This window comes from Oncorhynchus clarkii, chromosome 10 (genome assembly GCF_045791955.1).
Source record: "Oncorhynchus clarkii lewisi isolate Uvic-CL-2024 chromosome 10, UVic_Ocla_1.0, whole genome shotgun sequence".
In the NCBI taxonomy this organism is placed as follows: Eukaryota; Metazoa; Chordata; class Actinopteri; order Salmoniformes; family Salmonidae; genus Oncorhynchus; species Oncorhynchus clarkii.
The window spans coordinates 35,330,447-35,350,526 of NC_092156.1; the positions used below are offsets into that span (position 1 = coordinate 35,330,447).

The following is a 20,080-nucleotide window of genomic DNA, read 5'->3' on the forward strand; positions in this document are numbered from 1 at the left end:
CTGTGCAGATAAGCAAAAGCCGAGACTGATTCAACTTCCTCTTCCCCTACACTTAGAGGGGACAAATCATAGAGTCCTTCTTTAAATACCTGGATAGAATCATAAAGTCCTTCTTTAATACTTGGATAGAATCATAGAGTCATTCTTTAATACCTGGATAGAATCAGAGTCATTCTTTAATACCTGGATAGAATCATAGAGTCATTCTTTAATACCTGGATAGAATCATAGAGTCATTCTTTAATGCCTGGATAGAATCATAGAGTCATTCTTTAATGCCTGGATAGAATCATAGAGTCATTCTTTAATACCTGGATAGAATCATAGTCATTCTTTAATACCTGAATAGAATCATAGAGTCATTCTTTAATACCTGGATAGAATCAGAGAGTTATTCTTTAATACCTGGATAGAATCAGAGAGTCATTCTTTAATACCTGGATAGAATCAGATAGTTATTCTTTAATACCTGGATAGAATCAGAGAGTCATTCTTTAATACCTGGATAGAATCAGAGAGTTATTCTTTAATACCTGGATAGAATCAGAGAGCCATTCTTTAATACCTGGATAGAATCAGAGAGTTATTCTTTAATACCTGGATAGAATCAGAGAGTCATTCTTTAATACCTGGATAGAATCAGAGAGTTATTCTTTAATACCTGGATAGAATCAGAGAGTCATTCTTTAATACCTGGATAGAATCAAATAGTTATTCTTTAATACCTGGATAGAATCAGAGAGTCATTCTTTAATACCTGGATAGAATCAGAGAGTTATTCTTTAATACCTGGATAGAATCAGAGAGTCATTCTTTAATACCTGGATAGAATCAGAGAGTTATTCTTTAATACCTGGATAGAATCAGAGAGTCATTCTTTAATACCTGGATAGAATCAGAGAGTTATTCTTTAATACCTGGATAGAATCAGAGAGTCATTCTTTAATACCTGGATAGAATCAGAGAGTCATTCTTTAATACCTGGATAGAATCAGAGAGTCATTCTTTAATACCTGGATAGAATCAGAGTTATTATTTAATACCTGGATAGAATCAGAGAGTCATTCTTTAATACCTGGATAGAATCAGAGAGTCATTATTTAATACCTGGATAGAATCAGAGAGTTATTCTTTAATACCTGGATAGAATCAGAGAGTCATTCTTTAATACCTGGATAGAATCAGATAGTTATTCTTTAATACCTGGATAGAATCAGAGAGTCATTCTTTAATACCTGGATAGAATAATACATGAGGCAAAACTTTAGATGTCTAGACTTTATATGGATGGGTTCTGGGTTCTGACTCCTAAACTTTAAATACGGTTAATTATCAGGTATCTATCCTATTGAAATATTGAGTTCCATAGTATGGTTTCTACATTAGAAGTTAATATCTGTAGTATCTGAATATACTTGGTTTGAGCTTTACCAACTGTCCGAAATTTTACAAGATTCATTTAGAACAGGGGTGTCAAAGTCAAATGGACGGAGGGCCAAATAAAAAAATCAGCTACAAGACGAGGGCCGGACTGTTCGAATGTTCATTGAAAAATTTTTAAATGACGCATATAGTCTAGTGAACCTAATTGAACCTACTGAAAACCTAACAAATATATTACAATATGATCAGATAAATAAAGCAATATTTTCTTATGGCTCTGTCAGTAATCTTTAATTTTCAACAGACACAAAAGACAAATTTCCTTTATATAAATATCCCCATAACATGAACATTAAATGAAAGAAACCGGTATTCAAGGCACCATCAGTAGACTATATTTTCTATTTTAGCAAAAGTGGGCTAAATTTACTTCAAAGAAAAAACAATAATAGCAATTTTCTATCATCCACTCAACTGAAATATTTTTAAAATATAATTGGATTGAAATACAAAAAAATAAAGTGCAAAAATCTATTAATCAAAAACAACACTTTGTTTAAGGAGAAGTAACATGCAGTGAAAACAAATATTAAATTTTAACTTTTAAACTTGAACTGAGTAAAAACTCTAAATATGTGATTGCACAGTAATGTTCACTTGTTTGAGGTTGAGGGTGATACTTGGTGGTGTCCCATCTTTTCCACAAGTTCATCAATGTTCGGGGTAAGGCTCTGAGCTGAAGAAATCCTCAGAATTGAGTGGAGGTGTTCAGCAGTAAGTCGACTTCTGTGTGATGTTTTGTTCAGGTTCATCAAAGAAAACAGTTGTTCACACAGGTATGTGCTGCCAAACATAGACAACGTTTGAGCAGCCTGGATGCGCAGCTGGGGCATTGTGCCGGGGAGGAAACGGGCGAACTCCGCAGCACCCACTGCCGCATATTTTGCCCTCAGTGCATCATTGCATTGGAGGTCAATCAACTCCATTTGGAGGTTTGGTGGTGAGCTTTCCACGTCAACAGCAAATGGGTTACCGAGCAGTTCCAACCTGCTTTTTTGTGCTTCAAAGTCAGCAAATCGGCGTCGAAAGTCAGCGGCAAGCATACCTATTTTATCAGCCAACTGTGTGCTCGGGAACGCACTGGTAGAGAGCTTCTCTTTCATGGTCTGGCAGCTGGGAAAGTGGCTCAAATTTTCTTTCCGCATCTGCGTCTCCCACAGAGTCAGTTTGGTTTTAAATGCCTTCACTGTACTGTACATATCAGAGATGACACGATCCCGACCCTGCAGCTGCAAGTTTATTGCATTCAGATGACTCGTAATGTCACACAGAAAAGCCATTTCACACAGAAACATTTCGTCTCGGAGTTGTGTTGTGTCTTTCCCTTTGCTGTCCAAGAACAGACAAATCTCCTCACGAAGCTCGAAACATCTTTGAAGCACCTTTCCCTGGCTTAGCCATCGCACCTCTGTGTGATAAGGCAAATCACCATGCTCCGTTTCTAACTCCGTCAGAAATGCCTTGAACTGGCGGTGATTCAAACCTTTGGCTCTGATAAAGTTAACTGTGCGCGTGATGATGCTCATTACATGCTCCATTTTCAAGGCTTTACCGCACAACGCTTCCTGGTGTATGATACAATGATAAGCTGTCAGCTCACCTGTCGCGTTTTCCTCTTGCATCTTTTCCCGTATCTTCGCCACCAGTCCGCTCCTGTGTCCACACATCGCAGGTGCTCCGTCGGTTGTCAAACCCACGAGTTTTTCCCAAGGCAGCTCCATCTCATTTACACATCTTGACACCTCTTCATACAAATCATGCCCCGTAGTTGTGCCATGCATAGGACGTAAAGCCAAAAACTCCTCTGTCACGCTTAGGTTGGAGTCCACTCCGCGGATGAAAATTGACAACTGGGCAATGTCAGAAATGTCGGTGCTCTCATCCACAGCCAAGGAATATGCAATAAAATCTTTTCCCTTTTTCACAAGCTGCTCTTTTAGATTGATGGACAACTGGTCTACTCTCTCGGCAATGGTGTTTCTGCTCAGACTCACATTTAAAAAGAGTTGCCTTTTTTCTGGGCAAACTTCGTCACAAACTTTAATCATGCAGTTTTTGATGAAATCCCCCTCCGTAAATGGCCGGGCTGATTTAGCGATCTCTTCTGCCAAAATAAAACTGGCCTTGACAGCAGCCTGGCCTTGTGATTTGGCTTTTTTGAACAGAGCCTGTCGAGATTTGAGGCCTCGTTTTAATTCCTCTGCCTTTTGTAGCCTTTGTTCCATGTCCATATTCTTGTTTTTGTCCGCGTGTTTCGTTTCATAATGTCGTCTCAGATTATACTCTTTCAGTACCGCCACACTTTCTCCACACAGAAGACACACAGGTTTTCCAGCTACCTTCGTGAACATATACTCCGACTCCCACCTTGTTTGAAACCCCCGGTTCTCAGTATCCACCTTCCGTTTTGCCATTTTTGATGGGTATCTGAAAGTTAATTTTACTGTGATGCTGACGACTGCTGTGCCAATAAATATTGAAATGAAGCAGCCTACTGCTCGGTGCGTCACCTTTGCATTGTGGGAAATGTAGTATTGGTGCGTGTAAAAGATCTGCGGGCTGCCGGCTTGCTGCGGGCCGGTTCTAATAATAAATCAAGATCATCCCAGGGGCCGTAAAAAACCTTCTTGCGGGCCGGATGTGGCCCGCGGGCCTTGACTCTGACATATGTGATTTAGAACCTAACAATATCAACCAGTTAAAAGTGCTGTTAGATTCAAGTCTGGGGATTCAATATTCAAACAATTGATTATGTTATTCAGCTTTCTTTTTCTTTTCTTAAAAAAACAACAACTTATTAATGAGCAATAGTGTAATAGTTGAGAACAGTAAATAAATATAGTTGTTCCCCAGCGCTGTTCGCTTCTGTTGGCTAGCCTCCATGCTTACCTGTTAGGAGCACCATTCCCATTGCTGGTGGTCACTTTGGCCACTGTGCTGTTGGCTTTGTTCACTGGCTTCGTCGCCCCCTGAGATTTATCCTTGGATCGGTCTACCAAAACACAAAGCAGCAACAGCATGAACAGCTTGAACAGCATGAACAGCATGAACACAAACTATAACACCTGTCCGGGGGGGGGGGGGGGGTTCTAATATTTCCCCTTCAGCTTATCTTGTGACAGAAGGGCAGACCCACTCACCAGCGTCCTCGCAGGCCTCCTCCGTCTTGCTGGCGTTGGTGGCAGGCTTTGCTGTGGTGCCAGGGCCGTTCAGCTGGCTGGCAGTGGTGGCGCTACGCACCGGCTGCTCCTTGTGGTGGAACTCATTCTCAGGGACCATGTGCACTTTCCTGCCTTTCAACTGGCCAGAATAGCTGTAAGATGCATGAAGAGTTTACACAAGGTACAGGCAGGGCAATCACACAGCATCACACCCCATTCACATGCCAAACTAAAACTCCCATAGACACACCACAGAAACACAAAACTCCCACCTAGGCAAATAATAAGATAATATCTTTCCACTTTCACACACACAGGGTTTCCGTTAGCCGGTGATGGCCAGCTTTTATCTAATACAAAATTTGAAAACACAATAAATAAAATTGGTGCCAGCCAATTGTCCGAAAAGATAAATAAATCCCCTTACAAAAGAAAGCTTTTTAGCCTATTAATCGATGGAAATACATTTGACTGGCCATGATTATCGGTCTATAGGTTCATTTGCATAATTCAGTGGAATGAAATTGGTGCGTGTGTACAGTATATTCATAATGTATCTTATCACACGTGTACAGCATACAGATAGAGGCTTTGAGTGGAAATTCTGTCAGACAGCGGAAGAGTTGCTGCTACAGCATCTTGAGGTGCTTTCAAGACAACTAGGAACTCTGGAAAGATACAAGGTCAAATCATGACGTCAGCAATCTTCAGAAAGTCGGAGCTCAAGAAAGAGGCCCGAGTTGAATGACCGTTCAAATGACAGTTTTACGCAACATCAAACTGCAAAGGCAGGCAGGCTTCATCAGCGCATCACACACAAATTTGCAATGAGCTGGAGGTAGTATGCATTTTGAAAACATACTTAATTGTTTGAAACCTGAACGTGTTGATATGAGCCATGTCTTACCTCGCTTCAAAGTAGGCTATTAGATCTCCTCTCTTTCTACATTTCAAATACATATTTTCATCTCTGTCATATGAAACCGCTCACATGTGCAGTGCCCTTTTGACAACAGTGTTTTCCCGCTAATTGCTTTTTAACATCTTTTTATGTAGCCTAGGCCCACTGGCTGTATGAATCTGGGATCTATCGTCCCACAATTGTTACAGAGACTGTTTGGAACTGGCAATTATTTTCTCGACAAGCTGACCAATAAAATAAGTAGCCTAAACTTTTCTACTATAATAGATTGATATAGGCTAATGATTTTGCTGTTTGTTACTCATCTTATTGGCTGATGAAAATGAAGTGTGGGCAGTTATTCTAACATGTTTAAAGTACACATCAGAATTCAGTAAGCAGATCATTGCATCCTTGACTTGCATGTTCTGTTAATATGAATTACCATATTCTAAATGTGATTTCTGTCATTCTGAGCACTGTCGGTGGAAACCCTAATCAGGTTACGCACCCAATGCAAATTAAAATGTTGCCGTCAAATTGCCGGTGCCACATTTTCCAAACACACACAACACACACCCGATCCAAACACACACCCGTGTGTGTTTCTAAGTGAGGATTTGACAGGTACATGGATTGTTTTATCTGTCTCCAGTGCTTTACAGCAGCATCACATGACTAATTGAGTTCCATTAAGCCTCATCCTCTACTACTGACCTCAAGACAAAGTACCTAGATCACTTATCTGATCTCAAAACTCTGTTTAGATAATCCACAAGTACTTCCCATTGTAAATAATATCTGGATAAAAGTGCAACTAAACCTTCCCTAATGATTATTCATCCAATACCACTTAATCTATATCCCTGTAGTTAAAAGTACACACCTCTATTTAACACCACCCTTTGTGGGTACTAGCTACACAACCAACTGACAAACCTAACAGCAAAATGCTTGCCACTTGCACTCCTCAATAAACTAAAACCCCACAATGCTAGTGAACTGTCTGACTGTGCTGCACTGGAAACAACATGGCTGGTGGACTCTGTGTTACCCCATAGCCAAGGCATAGAGGTCTGGCCTCTTCTCCTTCTCCTCCAGACAGATCTTGTGGACGCGGCACTCCAGCGCCTGGCCCAGGTTCAGCACTTTGGGGTAACAAGGCAGGATCTTGGTCAGCACGATGAGGATGTTCCGGATGTGGGTGTACTCCCCCGTCTCCAAGCAGTGGACTGATGCCTGGAGGGAACAGAAGGAGAGAGGGGTATATTGTTACTGCTGCATCCACACATTCCACTGACCTCTGATTATACTGTACATACAGAGGAAACAGGAGTCTTCATGTTTCAGGAGCTTCTCACTCAGAGCGGGTACAATTTCCTGCTAGCATTGTCTGTTACGTTTATTTTTCAATTAAAGTATAACATTCTGAACAATGGTAGTAAATGAATTAGCAACAGTCATCAAAATTGTTAAAAGGTTTAAAAAAGAATTATAATAAATGCAACAGGTGGACAATGGATGATGATACTGCAAACTTTTAGAATGTTTAAAATCCATCAGATTTTGACTGAATTATAGCACATAAGACATTGTACTGACACAGACAAATAATGAGTTTGGTGGGAATTCATGGTATTCTATTTATTGTCAAATGTCACCTTATTTTTCTTAGAATGCACTCATATATACATTTTCCAATAGTATCAGGATAATAAAAAAATAATGTGTTAAAATAAAGACAATTATATGTGCCTCATTTTCATAAACACACCGGGTGTATTTACATATATGAAACATTAACATAAAGGGGTGGTATAGGGGGCAACGACCGACAACCTTGCTCCATATAGGCCTACCTGCACTCACCTGCGGCGTCTAGACTGACTCATTAATTACGGTTGTTAAGGGCTGTGGTAGTCAAGAAATTGTCATACGATAATTGTCATGCAAATTTCTACCGGTCTCACGGTAATTTACAATGAATTAACATAAACATGTTTGGACCACCTTTAAAAAAAAATAAAAAAAATAGGCATATCTTTTTTTAACCTTTATTTAACTAGGCAAGTCAGTTAAGAACATTCTTATTTACAATGAAGGCCTAGGAACAGTGGGTTAACTGCCTTGTTCAGGGGCAGAACGACAGATTTTTACCTTGTCAGCTCGGGGATTCGATCTTGCAACCTTTCAGTTAATGGTCCAACGCTTCAACCACTAGGCTACCTGCCTAGTCCAACGCTCCAACCACTAGGCTACCTGCTTAGTCCAACGTTCCAACCACTAGGTTGCCTGCCTAGTCCAACGCTCCAACCACTAGGTTGCCTGCCTAGTCCAACGCTCCAACCACTAGGTTGCCTGCCTAGTCCAACGCTTCAACCACTAGGCTAGCTGCCTAGTCCAACGCTTCAACCACTAGGTTACCTGCCTAGTCCAACGCTTCAAACACTAGGTTGCCTGCCTAGTCCAACGCTCCAACCACTAGGTTGCCTGCCTAGTCCAACGCTTCAACCACTAGGCTAGCTGCCTAGTCCAACGCTTCAACCACTAGGTTACCTGCCTAGTCCAACGCTTCAACCACTAGGTTGCCTGCCTAGTCCAACGCTCCAACCACAAGGTTGCCTGCCTAGTCCAACGCTTCAACCACTAGGCTAGCTGCCTAGTCCAACGCTTCAACCACTAGGTTACCTGCCTAGTCCAACGCTTCAACCACTAGGTTGCCTGCCTAGTCCAACGCTCCAACCACTAGGTTACCTGCCTAGTCCAACGCTTCAACCACTAGGCTAGCTGCCTAGTCCAACGCTCCAACCACTAGGTTACCTGCCTAGTCCAACGCTTCAACCACTAGGTTGCCTGCCTAGTCCAACGCTCCAACCACTAGGTTGCCTGCCTAGTCCAACGCTTCAACCACTAGGCTACCTGTCGCCCCCATGGAGCATCTACATTTTAAAAAATGGAATAAATCCATTTAATATAGCCACACAATATTTAGTTGTGATAGACCTATAAACTTGGGAATGTCTTAGAAATGAAAACGATGCAACTTGATAACGATGATTTGGAAAAAGTTGCAAAAAAAGGGGTGCACTCTGATCCTTCCAGTGGGGGGAGAGAGACAACTGCATTGCTGCTTGTATAGCAAGAAAGTTACAGGGTATCGACTCAATGGAAGACAGAATTAAAAAATGAAACGAGAAAGAAAAGCCACAACAACCAAAAGCCAACAGGTAGGCTGCTATTTACACTACAATCTGAGGAGTTGAGTAGACTCACTGTACGACGGTGAGAAGCACAGTAATGGGGTGGCTAGCCTCAATTAGCTAGCTTCTCTCGGGTTTGATACAGTCAAGACGATATCATAACCGCCATCGATAAGGGACATTACTGTGCAGCTGTATTCATCGACCTGGCCAAGGCTTCCGACTCTGTCAATCACCACATTCTTATCAGCGGACTCAAAATCATTAGTTTCTAAAATGATTGCCTCGCCTGATTCACCAACTACTTCTCTGATAGAGTTCAGTGTGTCAAATCGGAGGGCCAGTTGTCCGGACCTCTGGCAGTCTCTATGGGGCTGTCACAGGGTTCAATTCTCGGGCCGACTCTCTTCTTTGTATACATCAATGATGTTGCTCTTGCTGCTGGTGATTCTCTGATCCACCTCTACGCAGACAATACCATTCTGTATACTTCTGGCCCTTGTTTGGACATTGTGTTAACTAACCTCCAGACGATCTTCAATGCCATAAAACTCTCCTTCCGTGGCCTCTTAAATGCAAGTAAAACTAAATGCATGCTCTTCAACCGATCGCTGCCCGCACCTGCCCGCCCCGTCCAGCATCACTACTCTGGACGGTTCTGACTTAGAATATGTGGACAACTACAAATACATAGGTGTCTAGTTAAACTGTAAACTCTCCTTCCAGACTCACATTAAGCATCTCCAATCCAAAATTAAATCTAGAATCGGCTTCCTATTTCGCAACAAAGCGTCCTTCACTTACCCTCGTAAAACTGACCATCCTACCGATCCTCAACTTTGGCGATGTCATTTACAAAACAGCCTCCAACACTCTACTCAACAAATTGGATGCAGTCTATCACAGTGCCATCCGTTTTGTCACCAAAGCCCCATATACTACCCACCACTGCGACCTGTACACTCTCATTGGCTGGCCCTCGCTTCATACTCTTCGCCAAACCCACAGGCTCCAGGTCATCTACAAGTCTATGCTATGTAAAGCCCCGCCTTATCTCAGCTCACTGGTCACCATAGCAGCACCCACCCGTAGCACGCGCTCCCGCAGGTATCTCTCACTGGTCACCCCCAAAGCCAATTCTTCCGTTGGCCGTCCTTCCAGTTCTCTGCTGTCAATGACTGGAACGAACTGCCAAAAAATACTGAAGCTGGAGACTCATATCTCCCTCACTAGCTTTAACCACCAGCTGTCAGAACAGCTCACTGATCACTGCACCTGTACATAGCCCATCTGTAAATAGCCCATCCAACTACCTCATCCCCATACTGTATTCATTTATTTACCTGGCTCCTTTGCACCCCAGTATCTCTACTTGCACATTCATCTTCTGCACATCTAACAATCCAGTGTTTAATTGCTATATTGTAATTACTTCGCCACCATGGCGTATTTATTGCCTTACCTCCCTTATCCTACCTCATTTGCACACACTGTATATATACTTTTTTCTACTTTATTATTGACTGTATATTTGTTTATTCCATGTGTTTTTTTGTGTGTTTTTTTTCCATGTGTAACTCGGTGTTGTTGTATGTGTCGAACTGCTTTGCTTTATCTTGGCCAGGTCGCAGTTGTAAATGAGAACTTGTTCTCAACTAGCCTACCTGGTTAAATAAAGGTGATTTAAAAAATAATACTAAATAAAAGACAGGTACTATGTAATCGGATGGGATGATAAATAACTAGCAAGAAGTTAGTTTAGTGCGAGATAAATGGTTACTGTCTCTCCCTCCGAGTCTCAAAGCCAATTTATGCTTGCTCCGGGGTTGCAAACCGGAGGCTCCGTACGGAGGGTTTGATGCAATTGTGGTGCCTCCGGAGGCTTGCAGAGGACAAATCGAGCTCCGTACGGCATCACCTTATGCCTCTCAAATTCAATCATGAAGTGATTAGAGAATGATTAAAGGGACAATAGAGTGCTGAGTACCAGGCCATTAGAGGACCATTAGCATGTTTGTTAGGCTACTCATCAGGGCCATTAGCAAGCTCGTTAGGCTACTCTTCAGGGCCATTAGCAAGTTTGTTAGGCTACTCTTCAGGGCCATAAGCAAGTTTGTTAGGCTACTCCTCAGGGCCATTAGTAAGTTTGTTAGGCAACTCATCAGGGCCATTAGCAAGTTTGTTAGGCTACTCATCAGGGCTATTAGCAAGTTTGTTAGGCTACTAAATCAGGGCCATTAGCAAGTTTGCTAGGCTACTCATCAGGGCCATTAGCAATTTTGATAGGCTACTCATCAGGGCCATTAGCAAGTTTGTTAGGCTACTCATCAGGGCCATTAGCAAGTTTGTTAGGCTACTCATCAGGGCTATTCATTTGCACAGTTTTGGATTGGGATTACCTTGACCAATGGTCACAGGGAATTTGACTGCAGTCATGACTCGTGACTGCCAGTGTTGCAGTAATACAGTCACCGCATCAGCACAAGTGTTTCAATAGCAGGGTACCCTCAGATTAAAAATCAACAGGCTTGGCTCTAGATTACACCCATCTATGCACACTTTACATTGTGAGATCAGACATAAGGTAGCCTAGGGTGGTAGGTAGCCTAGCGGTTAAGAGCGTTGAGCCAGTAACTGAAAGGTCCCCCTTGCCGGCAAGGTAGGAAAATCTGGCGTTCTGCCCTTGAGCAAGGCAGTTAACCTCCAACAACTGCACCCTGGGCGCCGATGACATGAACGTCGATTGAGGCAGCCCCCTGCACCTCTCTGATTCAGAGGGGTTGGGTTGAATACATTCCGTTGTACAACGGACTAGGTATCCCCCTTTCCCTTGATAATATCACTATAATCCAAGTGTTCATATTTAAAGTTGCTTTCATTTCTGCACATCTAACTTGTAAACATGTCAACTGTATTAAATTAGTACTTTTTTCAATTCCACAATAAATTAACAGCCATCAAAATAAAGTGATCTTTCTTGTGATGTAATTGTCGACACGATGTGTTAAATCCCAGACAAAGCTTCAGCATTCTTATAGATGCTACAGAAAGACAACGCATTCCATTGAGCCCATTTCAGGCCTACCTGCACTCACCTGCGGCGTCTAGACTGACTCATTAATTACGGTTGTTAAGGGCTGTGGTAGTCAAGAAATTGTCATACGATAATTGTCATGCAAATTTCTACCGGTCTCACGGTAATTTACAATGAATTAACATAAACATGTTTGGACCACCTTTAAAAAAAAATAAAAAAAATAGGCATATCTTTTTTTAACCTTTATTTAACTAGGCAAGTCAGTTAAGAACATTCTTATTTACAATGAAGGCCTAGGAACAGTGGGTTAACTGCCTTGTTCAGGGGCAGAACGACAGATTTTTACCTTGTCAGCTCGGGGATTCGATCTTGCAACCTTTCAGTTAATGGTCCAACGCTTCAACCACTAGGCTACCTGCCTAGTCCAACGCTCCAACCACTAGGCTACCTGCTTAGTCCAACGTTCCAACCACTAGGTTGCCTGCCTAGTCCAACGCTCCAACCACTAGGTTGCCTGCCTAGTCCAACGCTCCAACCACTAGGTTGCCTGCCTAGTCCAACGCTTCAACCACTAGGCTAGCTGCCTAGTCCAACGCTTCAACCACTAGGTTACCTGCCTAGTCCAACGCTTCAAACACTAGGTTGCCTGCCTAGTCCAACGCTCCAACCACTAGGTTGCCTGCCTAGTCCAACGCTTCAACCACTAGGCTAGCTGCCTAGTCCAACGCTTCAACCACTAGGTTACCTGCCTAGTCCAACGCTTCAACCACTAGGTTGCCTGCCTAGTCCAACGCTCCAACCACAAGGTTGCCTGCCTAGTCCAACGCTTCAACCACTAGGCTAGCTGCCTAGTCCAACGCTTCAACCACTAGGTTACCTGCCTAGTCCAACGCTTCAACCACTAGGTTGCCTGCCTAGTCCAACGCTCCAACCACTAGGTTACCTGCCTAGTCCAACGCTTCAACCACTAGGCTAGCTGCCTAGTCCAACGCTCCAACCACTAGGTTACCTGCCTAGTCCAACGCTTCAACCACTAGGTTGCCTGCCTAGTCCAACGCTCCAACCACTAGGTTGCCTGCCTAGTCCAACGCTTCAACCACTAGGCTACCTGTCGCCCCCATGGAGCATCTACATTTTAAAAAATGGAATAAATCCATTTAATATAGCCACACAATATTTAGTTGTGATAGACCTATAAACTTGGGAATGTCTTAGAAATGAAAACGATGCAACTTGATAACGATGATTTGGAAAAAGTTGCAAAAAAAGGGGTGCACTCTGATCCTTCCAGTGGGGGGAGAGAGACAACTGCATTGCTGCTTGTATAGCAAGAAAGTTACAGGGTATCGACTCAATGGAAGACAGAATTAAAAAATGAAACGAGAAAGAAAAGCCACAACAACCAAAAGCCAACAGGTAGGCTGCTATTTACACTACAATCTGAGGAGTTGAGTAGACTCACTGTACGACGGTGAGAAGCACAGTAATGGGGTGGCTAGCCTCAATTAGCTAGCTTCTCTCGGGTTTGATACAGTCAAGACGATATCATAACCGCCATCGATAAGGGACATTACTGTGCAGCTGTATTCATCGACCTGGCCAAGGCTTCCGACTCTGTCAATCACCACATTCTTATCAGCGGACTCAAAATCATTAGTTTCTAAAATGATTGCCTCGCCTGATTCACCAACTACTTCTCTGATAGAGTTCAGTGTGTCAAATCGGAGGGCCAGTTGTCCGGACCTCTGGCAGTCTCTATGGGGCTGTCACAGGGTTCAATTCTCGGGCCGACTCTCTTCTTTGTATACATCAATGATGTTGCTCTTGCTGCTGGTGATTCTCTGATCCACCTCTACGCAGACAATACCATTCTGTATACTTCTGGCCCTTGTTTGGACATTGTGTTAACTAACCTCCAGACGATCTTCAATGCCATAAAACTCTCCTTCCGTGGCCTCTTAAATGCAAGTAAAACTAAATGCATGCTCTTCAACCGATCGCTGCCCGCACCTGCCCGCCCCGTCCAGCATCACTACTCTGGACGGTTCTGACTTAGAATATGTGGACAACTACAAATACATAGGTGTCTAGTTAAACTGTAAACTCTCCTTCCAGACTCACATTAAGCATCTCCAATCCAAAATTAAATCTAGAATCGGCTTCCTATTTCGCAACAAAGCGTCCTTCACTTACCCTCGTAAAACTGACCATCCTACCGATCCTCAACTTTGGCGATGTCATTTACAAAACAGCCTCCAACACTCTACTCAACAAATTGGATGCAGTCTATCACAGTGCCATCCGTTTTGTCACCAAAGCCCCATATACTACCCACCACTGCGACCTGTACACTCTCATTGGCTGGCCCTCGCTTCATACTCTTCGCCAAACCCACAGGCTCCAGGTCATCTACAAGTCTATGCTATGTAAAGCCCCGCCTTATCTCAGCTCACTGGTCACCATAGCAGCACCCACCCGTAGCACGCGCTCCCGCAGGTATCTCTCACTGGTCACCCCCAAAGCCAATTCTTCCGTTGGCCGTCCTTCCAGTTCTCTGCTGTCAATGACTGGAACGAACTGCCAAAAAATACTGAAGCTGGAGACTCATATCTCCCTCACTAGCTTTAACCACCAGCTGTCAGAACAGCTCACTGATCACTGCACCTGTACATAGCCCATCTGTAAATAGCCCATCCAACTACCTCATCCCCATACTGTATTCATTTATTTACCTGGCTCCTTTGCACCCCAGTATCTCTACTTGCACATTCATCTTCTGCACATCTAACAATCCAGTGTTTAATTGCTATATTGTAATTACTTCGCCACCATGGCGTATTTATTGCCTTACCTCCCTTATCCTACCTCATTTGCACACACTGTATATATACTTTTTTCTACTTTATTATTGACTGTATATTTGTTTATTCCATGTGTTTTTTTGTGTGTTTTTTTTCCATGTGTAACTCGGTGTTGTTGTATGTGTCGAACTGCTTTGCTTTATCTTGGCCAGGTCGCAGTTGTAAATGAGAACTTGTTCTCAACTAGCCTACCTGGTTAAATAAAGGTGATTTAAAAAATAATACTAAATAAAAGACAGGTACTATGTAATCGGATGGGATGATAAATAACTAGCAAGAAGTTAGTTTAGTGCGAGATAAATGGTTACTGTCTCTCCCTCCGAGTCTCAAAGCCAATTTATGCTTGCTCCGGGGTTGCAAACCGGAGGCTCCGTACGGAGGGTTTGATGCAATTGTGGTGCCTCCGGAGGCTTGCAGAGGACAAATCGAGCTCCGTACGGCATCACCTTATGCCTCTCAAATTCAATCATGAAGTGATTAGAGAATGATTAAAGGGACAATAGAGTGCTGAGTACCAGGCCATTAGAGGACCATTAGCATGTTTGTTAGGCTACTCATCAGGGCCATTAGCAAGCTCGTTAGGCTACTCTTCAGGGCCATTAGCAAGTTTGTTAGGCTACTCTTCAGGGCCATAAGCAAGTTTGTTAGGCTACTCCTCAGGGCCATTAGTAAGTTTGTTAGGCAACTCATCAGGGCCATTAGCAAGTTTGTTAGGCTACTCATCAGGGCTATTAGCAAGTTTGTTAGGCTACTAAATCAGGGCCATTAGCAAGTTTGCTAGGCTACTCATCAGGGCCATTAGCAATTTTGATAGGCTACTCATCAGGGCCATTAGCAAGTTTGTTAGGCTACTCATCAGGGCCATTAGCAAGTTTGTTAGGCTACTCATCAGGGCTATTCATTTGCACAGTTTTGGATTGGGATTACCTTGACCAATGGTCACAGGGAATTTGACTGCAGTCATGACTCGTGACTGCCAGTGTTGCAGTAATACAGTCACCGCATCAGCACAAGTGTTTCAATAGCAGGGTACCCTCAGATTAAAAATCAACAGGCTTGGCTCTAGATTACACCCATCTATGCACACTTTACATTGTGAGATCAGACATAAGGTAGCCTAGGGTGGTAGGTAGCCTAGCGGTTAAGAGCGTTGAGCCAGTAACTGAAAGGTCCCCCTTGCCGGCAAGGTAGGAAAATCTGGCGTTCTGCCCTTGAGCAAGGCAGTTAACCTCCAACAACTGCACCCTGGGCGCCGATGACATGAACGTCGATTGAGGCAGCCCCCTGCACCTCTCTGATTCAGAGGGGTTGGGTTGAATACATTCCGTTGTACAACGGACTAGGTATCCCCCTTTCCCTTGATAATATCACTATAATCCAAGTGTTCATATTTAAAGTTGCTTTCATTTCTGCACATCTAACTTGTAAACATGTCAACTGTATTAAATTAGTACTTTTTTCAATTCCACAATAAATTAACAGCCATCAAAATAAAGTGATCTTTCTTGTGATGTAATTGTCGACACGATGTGTTAAATCCCAGACAAAGCTTCAGCATTCTTATAGATGCTACAGAAAGACAACGCATTCCATTGAGCCCATTTCAGCCATTACCGGCATGTGTTTGACAGGTCATTACAAACATTTTGGAGGTCGTAACGTTAACGGGAAAAGGCGACAGGCACAAGCAAGAGTATGAAAGAGTCGTAGGAGTAAAATGAAAGCCATCAATCCAGCAAGATTTAGGTGACAAGTGGATTTTGCACCACTCAGACACAGTAGAAAGACAGCTCCACAGGTTGGAGAGGCATGTGTGTTGCTAAATAAATAGCCGTTAATAAGACAAATAGACCAGATTGACTTCTTCAGAAGGCTTTGAAACAAAAGGAGGAACTCACTTTAGTCAGCTTGTAGTGCCATTTGTGCACCACGTGTCTGAAGTTCTCATAGTCCAGCTGGTCGGCTTTGTTCCCTCCGTCGAAGCCTGTGGCTCTGAAGATGGTCAGGAAGCCTGGGTAGTTACCACACTCCTTGAAGAGGGGACAACACACAGACAAGATGAAGAGTGGACAACACACAGACAAGATGAAGAGTGGACAACACACAGACAAGATGAAATGTTAACAATGGTTACATTTGCATTGTACAGCTTCCACACTTGTATGAATGTTAGTAATATCAGTAGATAATGTTGCAAATCCTCAAAACAACTCCTAGCCCCTAGGAGGCCGATACCCTATGCACTTGAGATCTGAGAAGGTGTAGTGTGTGTGTGTGTGTGTGAGAGAGAGAGCGAGAGGTGTGTAGTGGGTACCTTCTCGTAGACAGCACGGTCGCTGTGCCAGCGGGTCACAGTCTCCAGCATGCAGCACAGGAAACGTCCGTAGCGCCGCGACTCGTTCTCTGTGCAGCTGGCCACCGTGTAGATGATGTCAGAGAACACCTGCAGAGAAGACCACGTAACACAGTTAGGAGGTCAGGACAGAGTAATGAAGTGCTGAAAATCCCATGGTATAATAACACGTGACAACCTGAGACAGTAGAGGGCAAAGAGGCAGAAAGGGGACAGAGATGTCTCACCCGGTCATAGCAGAGCAGTGTGCAGAAGTTGGGAGCCTTCTGCTGGTGCACCAGCTCCACAAAGCGGGCGCAGTACACAGCGTCGATGGCAGAGAAGATACAGCGAGGGAACAGACACAGCTGCAGGAACTTAGTGATGGTCTCATTCTTGGTGGATTCTGAACGAGGGAGAAAATAGAGGGAGGGAGAGAGGAAGATTATTTATAAAAAGGAGGATGGGAGAAGAACAGTGAATTAGAATTGCAGTCATGACTCCCATGACTCATCTTTTGAGTCACTAATTCTTCAAACAAGATTTGAGAAGGCTCAAACACACACTCATTTAAAATGTAATTAGCTTGGGTTAGCTGCACAAAGATATTGTTAAATATGACAGACGTGTTTGTTAATGAAATGGGAGAGTTGACAGCTGCCAATAACCCACATCCACCAAAACAGACTATGGCGCCATATCATCAAACAACTCCATATTAATGTAATTACTTTGGTCATGGTCATGCTTGTTAACGGGGCTAAAGCAAACAAGATGAGGCTGGTTTTGAGGCACCCTCCTGGGAGCTGACAGGGCTTAGCAGTTCTGTGGTGTTACGGTCTCAACAACAGAGCCTGCTCTAATGGGAAGAGGAGGCTGGGTGAGGGAGGGTCTTCTGGGATGAGTGCTGTGAGGGGCAGTAAGCAGTGTGCGCTTGAGTGAGTGAGTGAGTGAGTGAGACTATCTTACTGGCGAGGAGCCAGTTGTCTTTCTCCAGTTTGAGGCGGTGCAGGACCCTCTGGACGTGCTCCAGCTGCTTCTTCTCCTCCTCCTGCAGCTTGTCCTGTAGGGCCGTGCAGCGCTCCTTCTCCTTCTTCTTCTTGTTCATGGGCTGCAGACAGACAGCAGACACCAGACAGACAGACGGGCTGGTTAGTGTGTGTTCATGGGCTGCAGACAGACAGCAGACAGACAGACAGGCTGCTGTTTAGATGGGGTGAACACATACACAGAGAGAACCACAATACAATTATAGTGCAATTACCATAACTCTCCAAGTCAAGTGATAATTGGAGACCATTGCAATTCCACCACAATGAACTGTGTGACTGTGTGTTTGGAGGGCATTTAATGAGCTGTTGATGAGGGAGAGATTAACTGGAAGATGAGAAAATTCTCTGTGTGCTGCAGTATTGTCATCAAGGGGTCTGATAGATGCCTGGGGTCCTGTTCATTAGGCACCAAAAATAAGAAAACGGACTGAAACAGGGAGGGACTACTTGGACTTGTCCACTACATGGTTAAATAAGAAATGCTCATTTACATTTTCCGTAGCATAACCTTTTCAACAGTTTTCCATTGTGTGCTCTAAATGAACACACCCCTGACGATGTGACTCACCACATCAGGGTTCTCCTCGATGGTCTTGACCTGGACCTGGAGCTTCTTCACCTCGCGGTCGTAGGCGTTGTGTGGCACGGCCAGGTCGTACATGGTCAGCGACCAGAAGGTGGCGTAGAACTGGGGTCGGAGGTCGTCCCAGACGCGGGGCGGGTGCAGGGACACCACAGCCTCATGCACCGGCGACATCACCAGCTCGCACGCAGCCACGTACTTATGGACCTTCTGCTGCTGCCGGTTGCTCTTCTCAGCTTTCTTCAGCTCATCATACTTAGACTGGGGAGAGAGGAGGGGACAGTCAGTTACGGTCTCCTTTACATGGTAAGATTCACAAACGGATTGATATACAATATGTTTCAGTATAGGAGATTATACAGTCTGGTTCTCCCTGGCTGTGAGAGCAGCAGCCTGGATCAGTCTGATCTGTGGTTCTGTATTATACATGACTCCCAGCAGGACAGTGGGTCTGATCTGTGGTTCTGTATTATACATGACTCCCAGCAGGACAGTGGGTCTGATCTGTGGTTCTGTATTATACATGACTCCCAGCAGGACAGTGGGTCTGATCTGTGGTTCTGTATTATACATGACTCCCAGCTGACAGTGGGTCTGATCTGTGGTTCTGTATTATACATGACTCCCAGCAGGACAGTGGGTCTGATCTGTGGTTCTGTATTATACATGACTCCCAGCAGGACAGTGGGTCTGATCTGTGGTTCTGTATTATACATGACTCCCAGCAGGACAGTGGGTCTGATCTGTGGTTCTGTATTATACATGACTCCCAGCAGGACAGTGGGTCTGATCTGTAGTTCTGTATTATACATGACTCCCAGCAGGACAGTGGGTCTGATCTGTGGTTCTGTATTATACATGACTCCCAGCAGGACAGTGGGTCTGATCTGTGGTTCTGTATTATACATGACTCCCAGCAGGACAGTGGGTCTGATCTGTATTATACATGACTCCCAGCAGGACAGTGGGTCTGATCTGTGGTTCTGTATTATACATGACTCCCAGCAGGACAGTGGGTCTGATCTGTGGTTCTGTATTATACATGACTCCCAGCAGGACAGTGGGTCTGATCTGTGGTTCTGTATTATACATGACTCCCAGCAGGACAGTGGGTCTGATCTGTGGTTCTGTATTATACATGACTCCCAGCAGGACAGTGGGTCTGATCTGTGGTTCTGTATTATACATGACTCCCAGCAGGACAGTGGGTCTGATCTGTGGTTCTGTATTATACATGACTCCCAGCAGGACAGTGGGTCTGATCTGTGGTTCTGTATTATACATGACTCCCAGCAGGACAGTGGGTCTGATCTGTGGTTCTGTATTATACATGACTCCCAGCAGGACAGTGGGTCTGATCTGTAGTTCTGTATGGGTCTGATCTGTGGTTCTGTATTATACATGACTCCCAGCAGGACAGTGGGTCTGATCTGTGGTTCTGTATTATACATGACTCCCACAGGACAGTGGGTCTGATCTGTGGTTCTGTATACTGTGGTTCTGTATGACT

At 44.0% G+C, this 20,080-nt stretch overlaps 1 protein-coding gene across 2 annotated transcripts in view; it reads right to left on the reverse strand.

Annotated features, from left to right (window-relative positions):
- LOC139418352 (THO complex subunit 2-like) overlaps positions 1-20,080 on the reverse strand; it is a 72,128-nt gene that overhangs the window by 12,868 nt on the left and 39,180 nt on the right. For both annotated transcript variants that reach the window (XM_071167741.1, XM_071167742.1), the window contains exons 23-30: positions 18,556-18,831; positions 17,905-18,046; positions 17,184-17,341; positions 16,918-17,046; positions 16,502-16,633; positions 6,560-6,744; positions 4,584-4,756; positions 4,333-4,435 (exon numbers count right to left, since the gene is read on the reverse strand). In XM_071167741.1, coding sequence (XP_071023842.1) covers positions 4,333-4,435; positions 4,584-4,756; positions 6,560-6,744; positions 16,502-16,633; positions 16,918-17,046; positions 17,184-17,341; positions 17,905-18,046; positions 18,556-18,831 — 1,298 coding nt within the window. The remainder of the gene's footprint in view (positions 1-4,332; positions 4,436-4,583; positions 4,757-6,559; positions 6,745-16,501; positions 16,634-16,917; positions 17,047-17,183; positions 17,342-17,904; positions 18,047-18,555; positions 18,832-20,080) is intronic.